The sequence below is a fragment of the Lutra lutra genome, chromosome 12, assembly GCF_902655055.1.
Source record: "Lutra lutra chromosome 12, mLutLut1.2, whole genome shotgun sequence".
In the NCBI taxonomy this organism is placed as follows: Eukaryota; Metazoa; Chordata; class Mammalia; order Carnivora; family Mustelidae; genus Lutra; species Lutra lutra.
The window spans coordinates 75,703,448-75,721,879 of record NC_062289.1 but is presented as its reverse complement, the minus strand read 5'-3'; the positions used below and the strand labels follow the sequence as shown (position 1 = coordinate 75,721,879).

At 45.8% G+C, this 18,432-nt stretch overlaps 1 protein-coding gene across 4 annotated transcripts in view; it reads left to right on the top strand.

The window, feature by feature from the left end:
• The window catches only part of SEZ6L (seizure related 6 homolog like), a 188,310-nt gene extending 183,866 nt beyond the window's left edge, over positions 1-4,444 (top strand). For all 4 annotated transcript variants that reach the window (XM_047698472.1, XM_047698471.1, XM_047698470.1 and 1 more), the window contains 2 exons: positions 1,302-1,404; positions 2,723-4,444. In XM_047698472.1, coding sequence (XP_047554428.1) covers positions 1,302-1,404; positions 2,723-2,752 — 133 coding nt within the window. In that variant the 3' untranslated portion in view covers positions 2,753-4,444. The remainder of the gene's footprint in view (positions 1-1,301; positions 1,405-2,722) is intronic.
• The last annotated feature ends 13,988 nt before the right edge of the window (positions 4,445-18,432 follow it).

The window sequence follows — 18,432 nt, the reverse complement described above, 5'->3', positions numbered from 1 at the left end:
TCCTGACCCTGAGATCATGACCCAAGCTGAAATCAAGAGTTGGACACTCAACCGACTGAGCCATCTAGGCACCTCAATACCATATTCCTACCATGAAGTAAGCTAGAGAAAAGAAAATGTTACTAAGAAAATCATAAGTTGGGGGAGGATTCCCTGGGTCGCTCAGTCAGTTAAGCATCTGCATTCGACTCAGCAGGGAGCCTGCTTCTCCGTCGCCCTCTGCCCCAAGCCCCCCACTTGTGCTCTCTTTCTAATAAATAAATAAAATCTTAAAAAAAAAAAAAAGAAGAAGAAGAAGGAAAAAAATCCTAAGGAAGAGAAGATACACTTGCAGGACCGTACTATATTTATCCAAAAAATCCACATCTAAGTCGACCCACGCAGTACAAACCTGTGTTGTTCAAGGGCTAACTGTGTACATTAGAAGTTGATAAATGCAGGGAGAAAAGAAAGCTGGAAAGGAGCTAGGGTAGAGGTGGTGATTGCACTTAGGACTTCCAACTGAGACATGACATTGGAGTAAGGACTTGAAAGCAATAATGAGTAACCTATGCAAATATCTGGAAGAGGAGGATTCTGGGCACATATACAGTATGTGTCAAGGCCCTGAGGCAGGCATCTGCCCAATATCATTTTTTTCTGTTTCTGTGGAGCCCACAGTGTTGAAGAGGGAGAGAAGAAATACACGAACTATAACACGCCGTGATGAACACAAGAAAGGAAAGAGTGTGTAGTAATAGAAGAATCACTTTTTTTTAAAAGATTTTATTTATTTATTTGACAGAGAGGGAGAGCACAAGTAGGGAGAGAAGCGGGGTGGGGGGAGGCAGGCTCCCCACTGAGCAGAGAGCCCATCGATTATTATTATTATCGATAACAATCGATAATTGATCCCAGGACCCTGAGATCATGACCTGAGCTGAAGGCAGACATTTAACCCACTGAGCCACCCAGGTACCCCTAGAAGAACCACTTTTTAAATAGGTAAAGAAGGTTGCTCTGAGGCAACATGGTATATAGTAGGTGCTCAGTAAATGCTCATTATTGTTGTTGTCACCGTGCGTGAAAGAGGAGCTCGAATCACCTTACAGGGGAAAACCAGCTGAGCTCCGGCCCTCCCCAGGAAGGGGAAGTACCGAGGCTTTAGTTGTCAGTGACCAGCTTACAAGCTGAGAGCAGTTATGATTTCGGCGTTCACCCACTTGGATTCTCACCGTGAGAGACCCTGGATGGGGGCCCAGCCCACTGTTCTTCTCCGCTATTGGGAGTAACTCCTCTCTCCTTTGCTGTCTCTTCTCCAGATGTCGCTATTACTCCAACCTCCGCCTGCCTCTGATGTACTCCCACCCCTACAGCCAGATCACCGTGGAAACTGAGTTTGACAACCCCATTTACGAGACGGGGGTGAGTTGGTCTCTATTCTCTTTTAGGTGGCAAACTTTGTGTTGGGTACTAGGGACACAGTCGTGAATCCATCAGACCCAGTCCAGCCATTAATGAGCTTATAATCCTTCAAAGGAGACAGAGCTCGGTAATAAGAAGAAGAATATGTACCATGAGCTGGGCCCCTTAAATGCAAAAGCTGCCCAAGTCCCTGCAACTCTGTTGTACACTCTGCAGTTATCTCTGATGAACTGATGACGATCCTGAGGGTCAGAGAGATGAACAAATGATTGGGCCAAGCTTGCACACAGCCAAAAGCACGGCCTGCAGCTTAGATACAAATTCAGACTGGTGCCATTAATCATTCTATTATCCTGCCTCCCTTGAACCTCAAACAATCAAATAGATACCAATTGGTATCTTGATTGTGAAAAATCATTTTGAGGGACCATGAAAAATTTGGTCAGGGCACTATGACGTATGACCAAGACATCCTAGCACTTTCGCTATGTTCTATGGGTTAGAAGCAAATCACAAGTCCTGCCCACACTTATGGAAAGGGGATCATGCAAAAACGTGACCACCAGGAGGTGAGAGGACCCAGCTTGGAATCTTCCCACCACACTCCCATCTACCACAGATGCGCTTGCTTATCTGTGTTGACCCAGCAGACACAGTAGACGTCTGTGAAAGCATGTGACAATGACCTCTTTGGGGCCAAGCCTCTGACTTCCTAAACCTTCCTAAACCTCCTAAACCTTCCTAAACCTCCTAAACCTTCCTAAACCAGTTCTTTTGCCTCAGAGGCCTGGAGTATATTACGTGCTCTTGATGAATATTGGAGAAACCAGGATGGTTGCCACCCACATGTTGGGGTCATTTTCCATATGGCTCTGCCAAGAAGAGATCATAGGTTATTTTACATTCTATAGACCTTGTTTCCAAATCCGAGAAGAAGGTCAAGCTGATAACAAAACAAAGAAAGAGCACTTCAGAAACTAGATTGTATCAATACTTGTTAGTAGAGTGTATCCGCTCCCCAGGACTATGATAAAGCCAAGTAACAAATAATCCCAAAGCTTGGTAGCTCAAGGCAAGTGATGTTAATTTGTTCATCAGTCTGTGGGGCAGTGTTTTCAGCTAGCGGCCGCTGGGCTGTCATCCTGGCTCAGCCGTGCTCACTCACACAGCTGGGAGAGGTGGGTGGTTGGCCAGCTGAGTCAGCTCTGCTCTCCCCGTTCCTCACCTCCTTGGCTAGGACAAAAGGCTTTCAGGGCACGCTCTGCCTATGGATCCGTCCCTCAGCAGTTTCCCCAATCTGTGCTTCCTTCTCTTGCAGGAAACCAGGGAATATGAAGTTTCCATTTAAGGAGAGCTATGCCTGAGAAGAGAGCTCACAGATCAGAACTCAACTACAACCTCCTCGAGAAATTCATCCAGAGACCACATGGCATTTGATTGAAACCCCAGAATGTTGTCTGTCTTTTCTTTAGACTCTTTCTTGAAGATTCACTGTTTTCTTTGCTGTATTTATTATATTTAAAGTCGAAATTGGTGTGGTTGGAGGTGTCGCAGCTGCGGCTAAATCTGCGTGACAATCTCCTTTCCAAAGTCAGGGGGGTGACCTGAAAAATGACCAATATGGCAGCAAAGGCGGGAGGGGAAAAAAAAAAAAAAGCAGCTGGGTTTCTCCATCAGTGGTGGCCATGCTGCTCTGGCTGTATCAGATGGCACGCATTTGGGGATCCATGCCCATGGTGCTTTTAGGACAAATCCCGGACCCAGGAGTAGGTGGGAAAGGTATTTCTTGATGGATTAACTTGGGTCGGACTTCAGCTTGAACAGATCTGCTCCAAAACAAATCCCGGTCTGCTCTTCCAAATGTTCTATCAGCTTCTAGAAGGTCTCGCCCCCTCCTCTCCCTCCCATGATCCTCCTGAAGGCGCTCAAGGCGTGACCATGAGCGTTTTCATCCGCCAGCCTGGCCTCCCTGGATGCTAGCAGAATCAGAAAACATTGCCGAGTAGATGACAGATTTGAGAATTCAGATGGAGTGCAGGGTGGGTGGGAGGGAACATCGAGTCAGTAAAATGTCCTTTCCTCTGAAATTCCACCAGTAATGAAAGGGAAGGGAATGTATGCCACGAGTGCCAGAACCGATCCTTTCGTTCAGCAGCCCCACCCCACCCCAAGCTGTGACCTAGGACCCCTTGGGAAGCTTCAGCCACATAATTACAAGGGTTACAATTGTGGGGGGTGATGCCAGGTCCTGAAATCCAGAGATGGGCTCGGTTTGATTTCCGGGAATACTGAAACCCCTGAGGCCTCCAAATAAGGGTAACTCAGATGCACCGTTTCTCCAAAAGGGGCCGGAATATACTTGCAATCCCATATTTCAGAAGCAAGGGTCCTACGAGGAAAAAATACAAAAAAAAAAAACAAAAAACTGTTCTTCTCCAAAGCTCTGCCCAGATGTTGGAAGGGGGTACGCAGGCTGTGACCATGGAGGAAGATTCTATAATACATGTGCAAAGAAAAGGCAGCGGCTGAGGACGCAAGGAAGGGATAGCATGTGTAAAGTCGATTTGCCTCCCTGGGGTCCATCATCTCCCTGATGATGGCCAGTGGCTCACAGAGGAACAGGCTTGGTGCTTGGGGTGCCCACTTTGGCACCCGCCCACGCTCGCTAGAAATGTTTTATATCAGCTGGTTTCCCAACACGAGAAGCCCTTCCTGGCTGCCATGCTGTTGAGAAAATGGCTGGGAGTCCGTATTTTGGTAGCTCATCTGGGCAGCCCTGGAGCAGGGTAAGGCGGCTGATTTTGACAAACACATCGTCTCCTCTTGGCTAGAAGCTTGAGCTTCAGTCTTGGGGGAGCTGAGGCCCGGTTCTCGCCTTCTGCCAGAAAAGAATCCTGCTTATATGCTCCTTAAGGCATGCATTCATATGCACAGCAAGAGATAATTAAAGGCTCCTTTCTAGCCACCCAAAACCCACCCCATTTTATGCAAAAAAAAAAAAAAAAAAAAAAAAAAAGAGTAGAATCATTCCAGACCATTAGTAAGCAATGTTGTATTTGGAGAAGGTCCAACAATGCAAATAATGTAACCTTCTTTTTTTAAAGGCAGAATCCAGTCTTTGCTTTTACTTCCATTTATTCTTATTCTAACCCTAACCCTGGGTCATCTGGAAGGAAGAACTCTATTAATGATGTTTAATTTTAGAACGTTCTCTGGTTACATGCAAACTAAACATTCGCCTTTTGTCAAGACAGACAGAATATTGATTCTAACCATGTTCCCTAATAAGTGGCTGGGCCACAGACCGAGAGTCCTTATTGGATGTTGGAGGAATAGAAACGGTGTTGTTTGTTGTTTGTTTGTTTGTTCGGGATACTGATGTCTTAGTTTCGTCTTCGTAGTACAGCACCTATGACCATGTTTTGAAAGTATATTTTCACCTAAAGATGGATCCTGTGAGCTTGGTAACGTACAGTGTGATTGAAAAGACAGGTTGGCGTCTGTTTTTCTTTTTAGAATATCTGAATGTGTATTTGTAATATGTAAAGGTAAAAACACAATATTCGTGCCAAAAATGTACTGGGCACCTCATTTCAGCTCATACGTGTCTGTTTTTATAAGATCAATGTCAAAACCCCTTGGGATTAAATATTTTTGAACAGGATGCAACCTTGAGCAACTCAAGAGCCAACCGAACCTTCCTACAAGCCACTCTTTGTTTTTAAAACAGTGGGGAAATACGTTTACAGAGATCTCGAGCTTCAAAGAATGCATGTGATGGTGTGTATTACATGCTAAGTCATATAAGCTGTATCTGTCAGCTACCGCCCTGTGCTTTAAAAATGCACACACTCGATCCTCTTCAGCTTGGAGCTCGTCTTTTTGCTTTTTTGGGGGGGGGGGTAGAATTATTAAGCCGACATAAGTATGCTGGTCGCAACTTGAGGGCCATCATTCGTTAGTTCCATAGACCTGCTTTAAATGTGATCTTTTGAAGCCAGCTCCTTGGAAAGCCTCTGGTAACTCAGGCTGATCGCTTTGGAAACTGACAAACTGCCCAGCAGGAAGTAAAGCGGAGACATAATTAGGATGGGTTGTATAAGCAGGAGTGAGTTGGCAAATAGATGGGTAGATTTAGGCTGAGCATGAGCCTCGGGCACAAATGACATTTCTTGGGGGGTAAATCCAAAGGGTATGACTTTCCTATGCCCTTGAGAAGTCACAGTGGGGAGGGGGCAGTCATGTGAGGTCAGATGTCATGGAGTTGTTCAACACCCTCAAAGGTAGGCTTTCTCCTGGGATGTTTTCATTTTCATTTTATCCCCAAACAGAATAAAAAGCAGAACAAACTTTCTAAGCTACAATAATGAAGTTAAGTCATTTTCCACTTTGTATATATTGATGCTAATAAAACAAATGAAAAAGAGGCAAAGCTGTGGGGTTTTTGTTGCAAAGACACTCCGGAATGGTATCAAGGCCGGGAGGGCTGTTTCTGGTGTCTGGGGATTGGGTTGGAGTAACATCAGCTGACACTTTGATTGACAAGACAGGCTGCCAACTTGGGAATGGTTCCAGGAACATCTTGGTGGGAGTGGGGGAGGGGGCAAGGGAATGTTCAGCACAAGATAAGAAAGCTGCCATCATCAGACACACCACAGTCCTCCGCCCAGCTCAGGCTGCCGTGACAAAGACCGGAGGCTCAAACAACAGAGGGTTATTTCTCGCAGTTTTGGAGGTTGGAAGTCCAAGTTCAGGGTGCTGGCCATTCAGTTCCTGGTAAAAGCTCTCCCCCTAGCCTGTGGATGGCCTTCTCCCTTTGTCCTCTACTTTTAAGGCCATACTCCTATGGGACTCAGGCTCTTATGACTTCATTTCCCCTTAATTAGCACCTACAGGCCCTGTCTCCAAACACAGTCACATTGGGGATTAGTACTCCAAAGTATGAATTAGGGGTAGGACATAATTCAGCCCATAGCATTCCACCCCTGGCTGCCCAAAATCCATGTCCTTCTTTTATGCAAAATGAACTCATTCCATCCCAACACCCCCAAAGTCTTAACTCATTCTAGCATCAGGTATAAAATCAAAAGTCCAAAGTCTCCCTAAATATCCTGGAGGTGCGCCTGGGTGGCTCAGTCGGTTAAGTGTCCAACTCTTGGTTTGGGCTCAGGTCATGATCTCAGGGTTGTGGGATCAAGTTCCACTTCAGGCTCCCTGCTCAATGTGGAGTCTGCTTGGAATTCTCTCCCTCTGCCCCTTCCCTGCTTGCACTCTCTCTCTCTCTCTCTCTAACATAAATAAATAAATCTTGAAAAAAATAATAAATATCATTGAAATCAGGCATGGGTCATCCCAAGGCAAATTCTCCTCCAGTTGTAAGCTATGAAACTAAACAAATTATGTCCTTCCACACGATGATGAGAAAAGCATAGGATGGACATTCCCATTCCAAAAAGGAAACTTCAGAGGGAAGAACGGGATGCTGGATCCCAAGTAAATCCAAAACCTAGCAAGGCAAATTCCATTAGATTTAAAGGCTCTAGAATAATCCTTTGTCATTCAGTGCACGGCCTTTCAGGCCCACAGGGATGAGAGCATGACCCCCAAGGATTTGGGGGAGCAGTGGGGTCAGTGCCATCCCCTGAGGCACTGGGTGGGGTCATTCTGGCAGAAACCAGAGACACAGCCCCAGCCTTTGAAACTAAGGGGGAAACAGCCTTGTCCCTGGACCAGTGGTGGGAGTGACAGCTGTCATGACCTCTGAATCACCTCCAAGATCCTTATTCCCTCTCCCTGAAGAACAGCAGCTCCACAGCTGAGTAGCTGTGTGGTCAGATCCTGTAGGATCCAAGAAATGCCACAGCCTCGCCTTCACTCTGTCCCATTTCCTCTGTCCCGTTTGGTGTCATCCCATCTGTATTCCCGGCTCCCACAGAGATGGCTGGGTCATTCATGAGTCTCACCCACGATCTCTTCATCAGCCCCGATGTTCAGCCACACCCTTACTCTTCCCTTCAGATCAAGCTTTCTCACTTTGCAATGTGAATAAAGCGGAGAATTTGCCAAATCTTCAAATTCCCACTCCTGTTTGCTTAGCAATCCTTCTTCCATTCATCTTTCTCCTTGTGCATTTGTACCGCAAGGCTCAGGAGGAATCAAACCTCTCCTCCAACACTTTGCTCTGAAATCTCTGCAGCTAAAGATCACTCTCGCTGCTCCCAAGATGCACCTTCCTAGAAAATGCTAGAACACAGTTCGGACAAGTTCTGTGTCACTTTAACACAAGGATCACCTTCATTCCAGTTTCCAAGAACGTGTTCCTCGTGTCTTCCGGAGGCCTCATGGGAATGACCTCGACCATCCATATCTTAAATCATACCTTATTGGAGGCAATGTAAGCTTTCCCTAGGATGCAGTTCAAAACCCCTCCAGCTTCCACCCATTTCTCAGCTCCAAAACGGCTTCCACATTCCTTTTTTCCAAAGTAGAAAGATCCTGGTGGGAAATAGATTAACAGAGCCAAAAGAAGACAATCTGACCAAAATGTGGGTCCAGAATTGCTGTCCCTGAAGCCTTTGAGTTCAACCTGCTCACTAGGTACAGAGTAGAGGGTCAAAGGGTAAGGAATAAGGGAAAGAAGACAGTTCTATCCATCACCTGTCTTGCCTCTGACCCGAAATGCTACAAAATACCAAGCATCCAAAAAAGAGTGGAAAAGTCAACTACGTTTTGTAACTGTATTGGTTGTGAGAGATCAGGAATAAAACAACGCGTACAAATCTCCATCTGGAGCCTGAAGGTGACTAACTCTCACGAGTGGCTCAGAATCCTATGTAGTCATTCAAAAATCATCAAGTGCTATGTTTACCTTCCAATGACACTGTAAGGATGTGTGAGGCACCTGGGTGGCTCAGTCGGTTAAGCATCAGACTCTTGAGTTCTGCTCTGGTCGTGGTCTCCGGGTTTTGAGATTGAGCCCGGTGTCAGGCTCCACCCTGGGCGTGAGGCCTGCTTGGGATTCTCCCTCTCTCTCTCCTTCCCTCTCCCTCGGCCCCTCCCTCCCCAACCCGTTCTTAAATAAATAAACAAAAGAAGGGAAGTTAAAAACAAAAAACACCATAAAGGTACAAAGGATTGTTGCTTCTACCCTAACAGTGAGAACAAGCTGGTTAGGCTAAAATAAACATAGTTTTTTTAAAAAATCAGAAATATGGGCTACAAAAATACCCAAATTAATGGAATTCCAGAAGGAGATGAACCCTTCCTAGGACAGAAGAGGTTCACATCTGTTTTAATATCTGAGTGTAGGCTGGGTGGGGGAGGACCCACAGCGGGCAGAATGTGAGCAAAGCCACCATAGCAGGAATGAGGAGACAAACAACTGATTTAAATAATAAAAATATCAATAATAATAATGGCTACACATGGCTGTGATAAGAATCCCAAGAAACTCCAGCCACAAAGCCATTTGGTGCCCACCCCTCAACTATATCCCATGGGATCTTCATGGAATTCATGGGCATGCCAGAGTCTGGGAGCAGGACAGGAGAGCTGGGGGCAACCCCTCCATCCCCAAGAAGGCAGTCCCTGTAGGAAATAGAAACACCTGCCATCCCACGTGCCCTTCAAAAGAACGTCCTTCTAAAACTCCAAACACCACGTTGTCTGTTCAGTTTAACTGCTGACGCCTCCCCGGCAGTGGGTTTGTTCAAACTGAAGCTCAAAAGAATCATAATTTATACGATAATATTTTAACAAGTAGAGAAAACTCAGGGCACCTGGGTGGCTCAGGCAGTTAAACGTCTGCCTTCGGCTCAGGTCATGATCCCAGGGTCCTGAGATCTAGTCCAGCATCGGGCTCCCTGTTCAGTGGGAAACCTGCTTCTCCCTCTCCCTCTGCCTGCTGCTTTGCCTACTTGTGTTCTGTTTCTCTCTCTGTGTCAAATACATAAATAAAATCTTTTTTTAAAAAATAGAGAGAAGGGGGGCGCCTGGGTGGCTCAGTGGGTTAAGCTGCTGCCTTCGGCTCAGGTCATGATCCCAGGTCCTGGGTTCGAGCCCCACGTCGGGCTTTCTGCTCAGCAGGGAGCCTGCTTCCTCCTCTCTCTCTGCCTGCCTCTCTGCCTACTTGTGATTTCTCTCTGTCAAATAAATAAATAAATAAAATCTTTAAAAAAAAAAAAATAGAGAGAAGGGGCGCCTGGGTGGCTCAGTGGGTTAAGCCTCCGCCTTCGGCTCGGGTCATGATATCTGGGTCCTGGGATCGAGTCCCACATCGGGCTCTCTGCCTGGCAGGGAGCCTGCTTCCTTCTCTCTCTCTCTCTCTCTCTGCCTACTTGTGATCTCTCTCTGTCAAATAAATAAGATCTTTAAAAAAATAAAATAAAATAAATAAAAAATATAGAGAAGACTCATACATTAGAATCTGATGAATCAATTGTTCCCATTCTATTGTATCTTTACTGTACCAGATTCGCATTCTGATTTGATTAGCCAGTCGACCTTTTTGCATGAGCTGTAGACACACCTGAAACATGGCAGGACTGTGCTCTTTGTGGGGAGAGCTGTAGTAACAATTATAAGATTGTTGAGAGAACTGCTAGAAGCTTACCATATATATTCCATAGAGGATGAGAGAGGGAGAGCAAGCACCCATCCTAGGAAAGCCAGTGTGACCTGATGGGTGAGTCCGCTAATTCTGGATCCAGAGAGGCTGGGTTCATAGCCGGCCTCTGATGCTTGTTAGCTGTGTGACCTTGAGCAAGTGGTGGAGCCCCCTCATGCCCCCACTCCCCCATCCATGAAATGAGGACAACGGGGCTGCTGTTGAAAGTGCATTGAGTTAATATACATGAAGGACTCGGACCAGTGCCTGCACCTAACAAGGGCTCTGCAGGTGTTTGCTAGGATGCCATGCTTGTAATTGCAGACAAGCTCCCGCTTCATTTTTGCCGTGACCAATCCCCGGCCAGGGGAGACTAGGACATGATCCCTGCCCGCCTGGACCTTCTAATCTAGAGGGAAGATAGACCCGGATCGATGAGCCGCACAAATTAATATATGAACACGAGCAGTGATACACACCAAGAATGAAAAACACAGGGATATTCCCGGTGGACTTGTAATTGGGGCCGAGTGGGCAAGGCGGTGATTTTAAATTGAGATCTAAAGGATAAATAGAGGCGAGCCTGGGTGGCTCAGTTTGTTGAGGGATCAACTCTTGGTTTCGGCTCAGGTCATGATCTCGGGGTCATGGGATCGAAGCCCACAGCAGGCTCCATGTTTATCGTGGAATCTGCTTGGGGTTCATCCCCTCTTCCTCTCCTTCCCCTCTGCCCCTCCCCCTACATGCTAGCTCTCTCTCTAAAATAAATAAAATATTTTTTAAAAAATAAAGGATGAATGGAGGGGTAAAAGAAGGTTCAGCAAAAGCTTCAAGGCACAGGGAGCACATGGAGGCAGGACGGAGAAAGCTTGGCCCCTTTGATGCATGGCCCATGCAGCTGGAGGGAGGTGGGTGAAGGCAGGAGGGGACCTGGGAAGCCAGGTGGGGGCAGATCTCCAAGGCAAGCAGGAGGGACACTCAACTGGACTTCTGTGTTTAGTGCTCCCTCTGGTGGCCACCTGGGGAGTCCGATCCAAGATTTTGGTTCTGGGTGCCCTGGGAGGGAGGCAGCACTGTGGGGGCTGGGCTTCCGTCAAGGATTGGAGCCATTTCTCTCCAGGACAACTCACAGCAATGGAGAAGGCAGGTCATGGGGAGCCATCCTGATGGTTGTCCCAGTGCCCCTTCCCTGAAGTGTCCCATCATTTCCATGATAAAACAGAGGGATGTGCTTTTGAAAGGTGCCCCAGGAGAAGCTTCTTTAGTGGGTGTGGGGTGGCAGGAAGGACTGGAAGGGGGCTGTCACTGGCGGACCTGTCACTCATTCCGTTCTGGAATGGAGATCCCAAGGAAGGACAGGCAGGAAGAAGGAAGACAGAAAGGTCACAGTATATCCAAGATGACTTCAGAACCAAGATTTGTTTTCCCCAGGGCTGACTGCCCTACAGATTGAAGACAATGATGGAGACACAGAGCCTCCCTGGAGACCAGAAGCCACTCTCACTAGCAGAGAAGCTCCAGACCCACAGCGGGATGGACAGCCCTGGGCCAGGAGGCAGAATCAGAAAGAACTGACCAAGGGAATCCCTGCCGGGATAATACAGAAAAAATACAAATACTAGTAATAGTAATAATAACAATAGTAGCTGGCATTGGCTGGCCACTTGCTGGTTCTTTTTGTTTTATTTTCTACATTTTAAATACACTTCTCATTTTAGAACAGTTTCAGAATTTCCCAGTTACCTGATGCACTGTAGTATCTCATTCATTCCCTCAAGTGAGGATTCTAATACTATTCTCCTTTCATAGATGTGGCATCTGAGGCTCAAGGAGGTCATCCCTTGCCTAAGTCCCCACAGCTGGGACCAAGGAAATGGGGCTTAGGAGATGTGGCTTCCAATGGAGGTCCAGGGCAGGAAGGACGGAAGCCCAGCCCACAGTGCTGCCTCCCTCCCAGGGTACCCAGAACCAAAGCGGGCTCTTTTAGCCTGCAGATGCCCTGAGGAAAGGGACTCTGCTTTGTTTGGCTTTTATCCCAGGAGGTGTTTGTCTGGGTTCTGTAGTGGCTAAGAGATGAACTCTGGATTTGGATTTTGGCTCAATCCTTGATTAACAGCTTATTGGGTTGGAGGTGGAGGAGACTTGCTACCTCGCTGTGGAGTGCCCCAGGATGTTGCTGACTGTCTGGCATGTGATAGGATGTTGGGCATGCACTGAAAGGAACCCAGACAACATCTGTTTCCCTGTCGTCTGCTAAAAGAACCCCAGTTTTGCTCAGAGCAAAAATGAACCCATCCTCCAACAATGGGTCATGGACAGTTTCAATTAAGATCAATCTGTTGGGGAGGAGTCAAGATGGCGGAGAAGTAGCAGGCTGAGACTACTTCGGGGTAGCGGGAGATCAGCTAAATAGCTTATCTAAAGATTGCAAACACCTACAAATCCAACGGGAGATTGAAGAGAAGAAGAACAGCAATTCTAGAAACAGAAAATCAACCATTATCTGAAAGGTAGGACTGGCGGAGAAGTGAATCCAAAGCGACGGGAAGATAGACCGCAGGGGGAGGGGCCGGCTCCCAGTGAGCGGCAGAGCAACGGAGCAAAATCAGGACTTTTAAAAGTCTGTTCCGGGGGATGCCTGGGTGGCTCAGTTGGTTAAGCAGCTGCCTTTGGCTCAGGTCATGATCCCAGCGTCCTGGGATCGAGTCCCACATCAGGCTCCTTGCTCGTCAGGGAGCCTGCTTCTCCCTCTGCCTCTGCCTGCCATTCTGTCTACCTGTGCTCGATCTCTCTCCCTCTCTCTCTCTCTCTGACAAATAAATAAATAAAATATAAAAAAAAAAAAAGTCTGTTCCGCTGAGGGACATCGCTCCAGAGGCTTAACTGGGGTAAAGCCCAGGCGGGGTCAGCGCGGCCTCAGGTCCCTCAGGGTCGCAGAAGGATCGGGGGTGTCTGAGTGTCGCAGAGCTTACCGGTATTCGAACGGGGAAGCCGGCTACAGAGACAGAGCCGAGGAGTGACTCTCAGCTCGGGGTTGCCTTGAACCGGTCGCAGGCTCGGTCAGCTCGGAGCGCGGCCGGAGGCCAGGGTGACGGGAGTCATTGGGTGCTGTTCTCTGAGGGCGCACTGAGGAGTGGGGCCCCGGGCTCTCGGCTCCTCCGGGCCGGAGACCGGGAGGCCACCATCTTCATTCCCGTCCTCCGGAACTCTACGGAAAGCGCTCAGGGAACAAAAGCTCCCGAAAGCGAACCCGAGCGGATGACTCAGCGCGGCCCCGGGTAAGGGCGGTGCAACTCCGCCTGGGGCAAAGACGCTTGAGAATCACTACAACGGGCCCCTCGCCCAGAAGATCAACGGGAAACCCAGCCAGGACCAAGTTCACGTACCAAGAAGTGCAGTTTCAATACCAAGGAGAGCATCGGAATTCCAGAGGAGAAGAAAGCAAAGCACGGAACTCATGGCTTTCTCCCCATGATTTTTTAGCCTTGCAGTTAATTTAATTTTTTTTTCTTTTTCAATTTTTTTTTCTTTTTCAATTTTTTTTTCTTTTTCTCTTCTTCTGCTAAATTTTTTTAACTTTTACTGTTTTCTTTTTTAACGTTTTTTAAATAGTTTATCTAATATATATATTTTTTCCTCTTTTTATATTTTTTCTTTATCGGCTTTCTTTTTTTTAATAGTTTCTTTTTTTTTTTTCTTTCTGAACCCCTTTTTATCCCCTTTCTCCCCCCTCACGATTTGGGATCTCTTCTGATTTGGCTAAAGCATATTTTCCTGGGGTTGTTGCCACCCTTTTAGTATTTTACTTGCTCCTTCATAAACTCTTATCTGGACAAAATGACAAGGCGGAAAAATTCACAACAAAAAAAAGAACAAGAGGCAGTACCAAAGGCTAGGGACCTAATCAATACAGACATTGGTAATATGTCAGATATAGAGTTCAGAATGACGATTCTCAAGGTTCTAGCCGGGCTTGAAAAAGGCATGGAAGATATTAAAGCAACCCTCTCGGGAGATATAAAAGCCCTTTCTGGAGAAATAAAAGAACTAAAATCTAACCAAGTTGAAGTCAAAAAAGCTATTAATGAGGTGCAATCAAAAATGGAGGCTCTCACTGCTAGGATAAATGAGGCAGAAGAAAGAATTAGCGATATAGAAGACCAAATGACAGAGAATAAAGAAGCTGAGCAAAAGAGGGACAAACAGCTACTGGACCACGAGGGGAGAATTCGAGAGATAAGTGACACCATAAGACGAAACAACATTAGAATAATTGGGATTCCAGAAGAAGAGGAAACAGAGAGGGGAGAAGAAGGTATATTGGAGAGAATTATTGGAGAGAATTTCCCCAATATGGTAAAGGGAACAAGCATCAAAATTCAGGAGGTTCAGAGAACCCCCCTCAAAATCAATAAGAATAGGTCCACACCCCGTCACCTAATAGTAAAATTTACAAGTCTTAGTGACAAAGAAAAGATCCTGAAAGCAGCCCGGGAAAAGAAGTCTGTAACGTGTAAAGTGTAGGGATAGACGGCACATACCTCAATATTATCAAAGCCATCTATGAAAAACCCACCGCAAATATCATTCTCAATGGAGAAAAACTGAAAGCTTTTCCGCTAAGGTCAGGAACACGGCAGGGATGTCCGTTATCACCACTGCTATTCAACATAGTACTAGAAGTCCTAGCCTCAGCAATCAGACAACAAAAGGAAATTAAAGGCATCCAAATCGGCAAAGAAGAAGTCAAACTATCACTCTTCGCAGATGATATGATACTCTATGTGGAAAACCCAAAAGACTCCACTCCAAAACTGCTAGAACTTGTATAGGAATTCAGTAAAGTGTCAGGATATAAAATCAATGCACAGAAATCAGTGGCATTTCTCTACACCAACAACAAGACAGAAGAAAGAGAAATTAAGGAGTCCATCCCATTTACAATTGCACCCAAAACTATAAGATACCTAGGAATAAACCTAACCAAAGAGACTAAGAATCTATACTCAGAAAACTATAAAGTACTCATGAAAGAAATTGAGGAAGACACAAAGAAATGGAAAAATGTTCCATGCTCCTGGATTGGAAGAATAAATATTGTGAAAATGTCTATGCTACCTAAAGCAATCTACACATTTAATGCAATTCCTATCAAAGTACCATCCATTTTTTTCAAAGAAATGGAACAAATAATCCTCAAATTTATATGGAACCAGAAAAGACCTCGAATAGCCAAAGGAATATTGAAAAAGAAAGCCAAAGTTGGTGGCATCACAATTCCGGACTTCAAGCTCTATTACAAAGCTGTCATCATCAAGACAGCATGGTACTGGCACAAAAACAGACACATAGATCAATGGAACAGAATAGAGAGCCCAGAAATGGACCCTCAACTCTATGGTCAACTCATCTTCGACAAAGCAGGAAAGAATGTCCAATGGAAAAAAGACAACCTCTTCAATAAATGGTGTTGGGGAAATTGGACAGCCACATGCAGAAAAATGAAATTGGATCATTTCCTTACATCACACACGAAAATAGACTCAAAATGGATGAAGGATCTCAATGTGAGAAAGGAATCCATCAAAATCCTCGAGGAGAACACAGGCAGCAACCTCTTCGACGTCAGCCGCAGCAACATCTTCCTAGGAACATCACCAAAGGCAAGGGAAGCAAGGGCAAAAATGAACTATTGGGATTTTATCAAGATCAAAAGCTTTTGCACAGCAAAGGAAACAGTGAACAAAACCAAAAGACAACTGACAGAATGGGAGAAGATATTTGCAAATGACATATCAGATAAAGGGCTAGTGTCCAAAATCTATAAAGAACTTAGCAAACTCAACACCCAAAGAACAAATAATCCAATCAAGAAATGGGCAGAGGACATGAACAGACATTTCTGCAAAGAAGACATCCAGATGGCCAACAGACACATGAAAAAGTGCTCCATATCACTCGGCATCAGGGAAATACAAATCAAAACCACCATGAGATATCACCTCACACCAGTCAGAATGGCTAAAATTAACAAGTCAGGAAATGACAGATGCTGGCGAGGATGTGGAGAGAGGGGAACCCTCCTACACTGTTGGTGGGAATGCAAGCTGGTGCAACCACTCTGGAAAACAGCATGGAGGTTCCTCAAAATGTTGAAAATAGAACTACCCTATGACCCTGCAATTGCACTGCTGGGTATTTACCCTAAAGATACAAACGTAGTGATCCAAAGGGGCACGTGCACCCGAATGTTTATAGCAGCAATGTCTACAATAGCCAAACTATGGAAAGAACCTAGATGTCCATCAACAGACAAATGGATCAAGAAGATGTGGTATATATACACAATGGAATACTATGCAGCCATCAAAAGAAATGAAATCTTGCCATTTGCGACGAGTGGATGGAACTAGAGGGTATCATGCTTAGCGAAATAAGTCAATCGGAGAAAGACAACTATCATATGATCTCCCTGATATGAGGGAGAGGAGATGCAACATGGGGGGTTGAGGGGGTAGGAGAAGAGTAAATGAAACAAGATGGGATTGGGAGGGAGACAAACCATAAGTGACTCTTAATCTCACAAAACAAACTGAGGGTTGATGGGGGGAGGGGGTTGGGAGAGGGGGGTGGGGTTATGGATATTGGGGAGGGTATGTGCTATGGTGAGTGCTGTGAAGTGTGTAAACCTGGCGATTCACAGACCTGTACCCCTGGGGATAAAAATATATGTTTATAAAGCTGTAAAAAAAAAAAAAAAAAAAGAAAGAAAGGATGAATACCCAAGTTTTTTAGCAACATGGACGGGACTGGAAGAGATTATGCTGAGTGAAATAAGTCAAGCAGAGAGAGTCAATTATCATATGGTTTCACTTATTTGTGGAGCATAACAAATAGCATGGAGGACAAGGGGAGATGGAGAGGAGAAGGGAGTTGAGGGAAATTGGAAGGGGAGGTGAACCATGAGAGACTATGGACTCTGAAAAACGATCTGAGAATTTTGAAGGGGTGGGGGTGGGAGGTTGGGGGCACCAGGTGGTGGGTATTGTAGAGGGCACGGATTGCATGGAGCACTGGGTGTGGTGCAAAAATAATGAATACTGTTATGCTGAAAAAATAAAAAAAAACTAAAAAAAAAAAAAAAGATCAATCTGTTGCCCATCTTCCCATCCTCCTTTGCTACTAGTGTTGATCTTCTAGCCCCTTTTGATCAATGAGCCTTGGCAGAAGTTGGTTTGGGGTGTGTGTGTGTGTGTGTGTGTGTGTGTGTGTGTGTGTGTGTAAATGCTCTAAGGAACTCCTTTCCTGATAAAAAAAAAAAAGACAAACCCAGCTTCTGCGGCACCAGCCCCCCTTCCTCACAGCTTAAACCCAGTCGTGATGCTCCATGACTCCCATGTCATTTTGCAATAGAAATGTCCATCCAGCATGAGAACAAAAGTAACACAGTAAGAACAGGGGAAGGGGCAGAAACCCCTGGCCTCCGATGGATGCCGCCAACATCCTACTACCTGACACAAGCATGAAACTTAGTTAATGAAACCCGCTCCATAAATTGTGAAATGCAAGTGATGGTGTCTAGATGTTCTGCAACTATATAAACAGAGAAAATAGCTCATCAAAGTGGAACCAAAAGGGCAGTTGGGTGGCTCAGTCAGTTAAGCGTCTGCCTTAGGTTCAGGTCATGATCCCAGGGTCCTGGGATCGAGCCCCGAATTGGGCTCCCTGCTCAGCAGGGAGTCTGCTTTTCCCTTTACCCCTCCCCACTGCTCGTGATATCTCTCTCTCTCTCTTTTTCTCTCACTCTCTCTCTCAAATAAATGAATAAAATCTTAAAAAAAAAAAGTGTAGCCTGAGACCAAAGATAAGATATGGATGCCACTTTCTGGAAAGTTCTACCAACTTCTCAGATCTTGTGCCTTACCTACTTCCCATTCCAAATTTCTCACCTTCCCTTCTCCTCCTCCTCCTTCTCCTCTCTCTCTCCCTTTGTCATGACTCTGTCCAAGATTTCCTAGTCCTTTGCGCTGAAAGACAGACTAAGAGAGAGAAACTGGTTTCAATATGAATTTCATGGCTTCAACATTTCAGAGACCTATATTTGCACCAAATTAAGAAACAACCATTCTGGAAGCTTGCCATTTCTACCGCTTGCCATTTCTACCGCATTGTTGCCTGACACAGTGTGGACAGGCGCTCAAGCATTTGTTGAAGGAAGGGCGGTCAACCAACAGAGAAGCTTCTCCAAGGAGTGGTCAGTGTGCCTGGCCTGCTAGATCGCTTCAAACCACCAGATGGCAACCTCAGCAAGGCGTACTCGAAGCCCTCCGGCATCCTAAAGGTAACAGTCACCCTTCATTTGCTCACAAGGTTTATTTTCTTTGGACAAAATCATCTGATGAAAGGCATTCTTTCTTTTATTT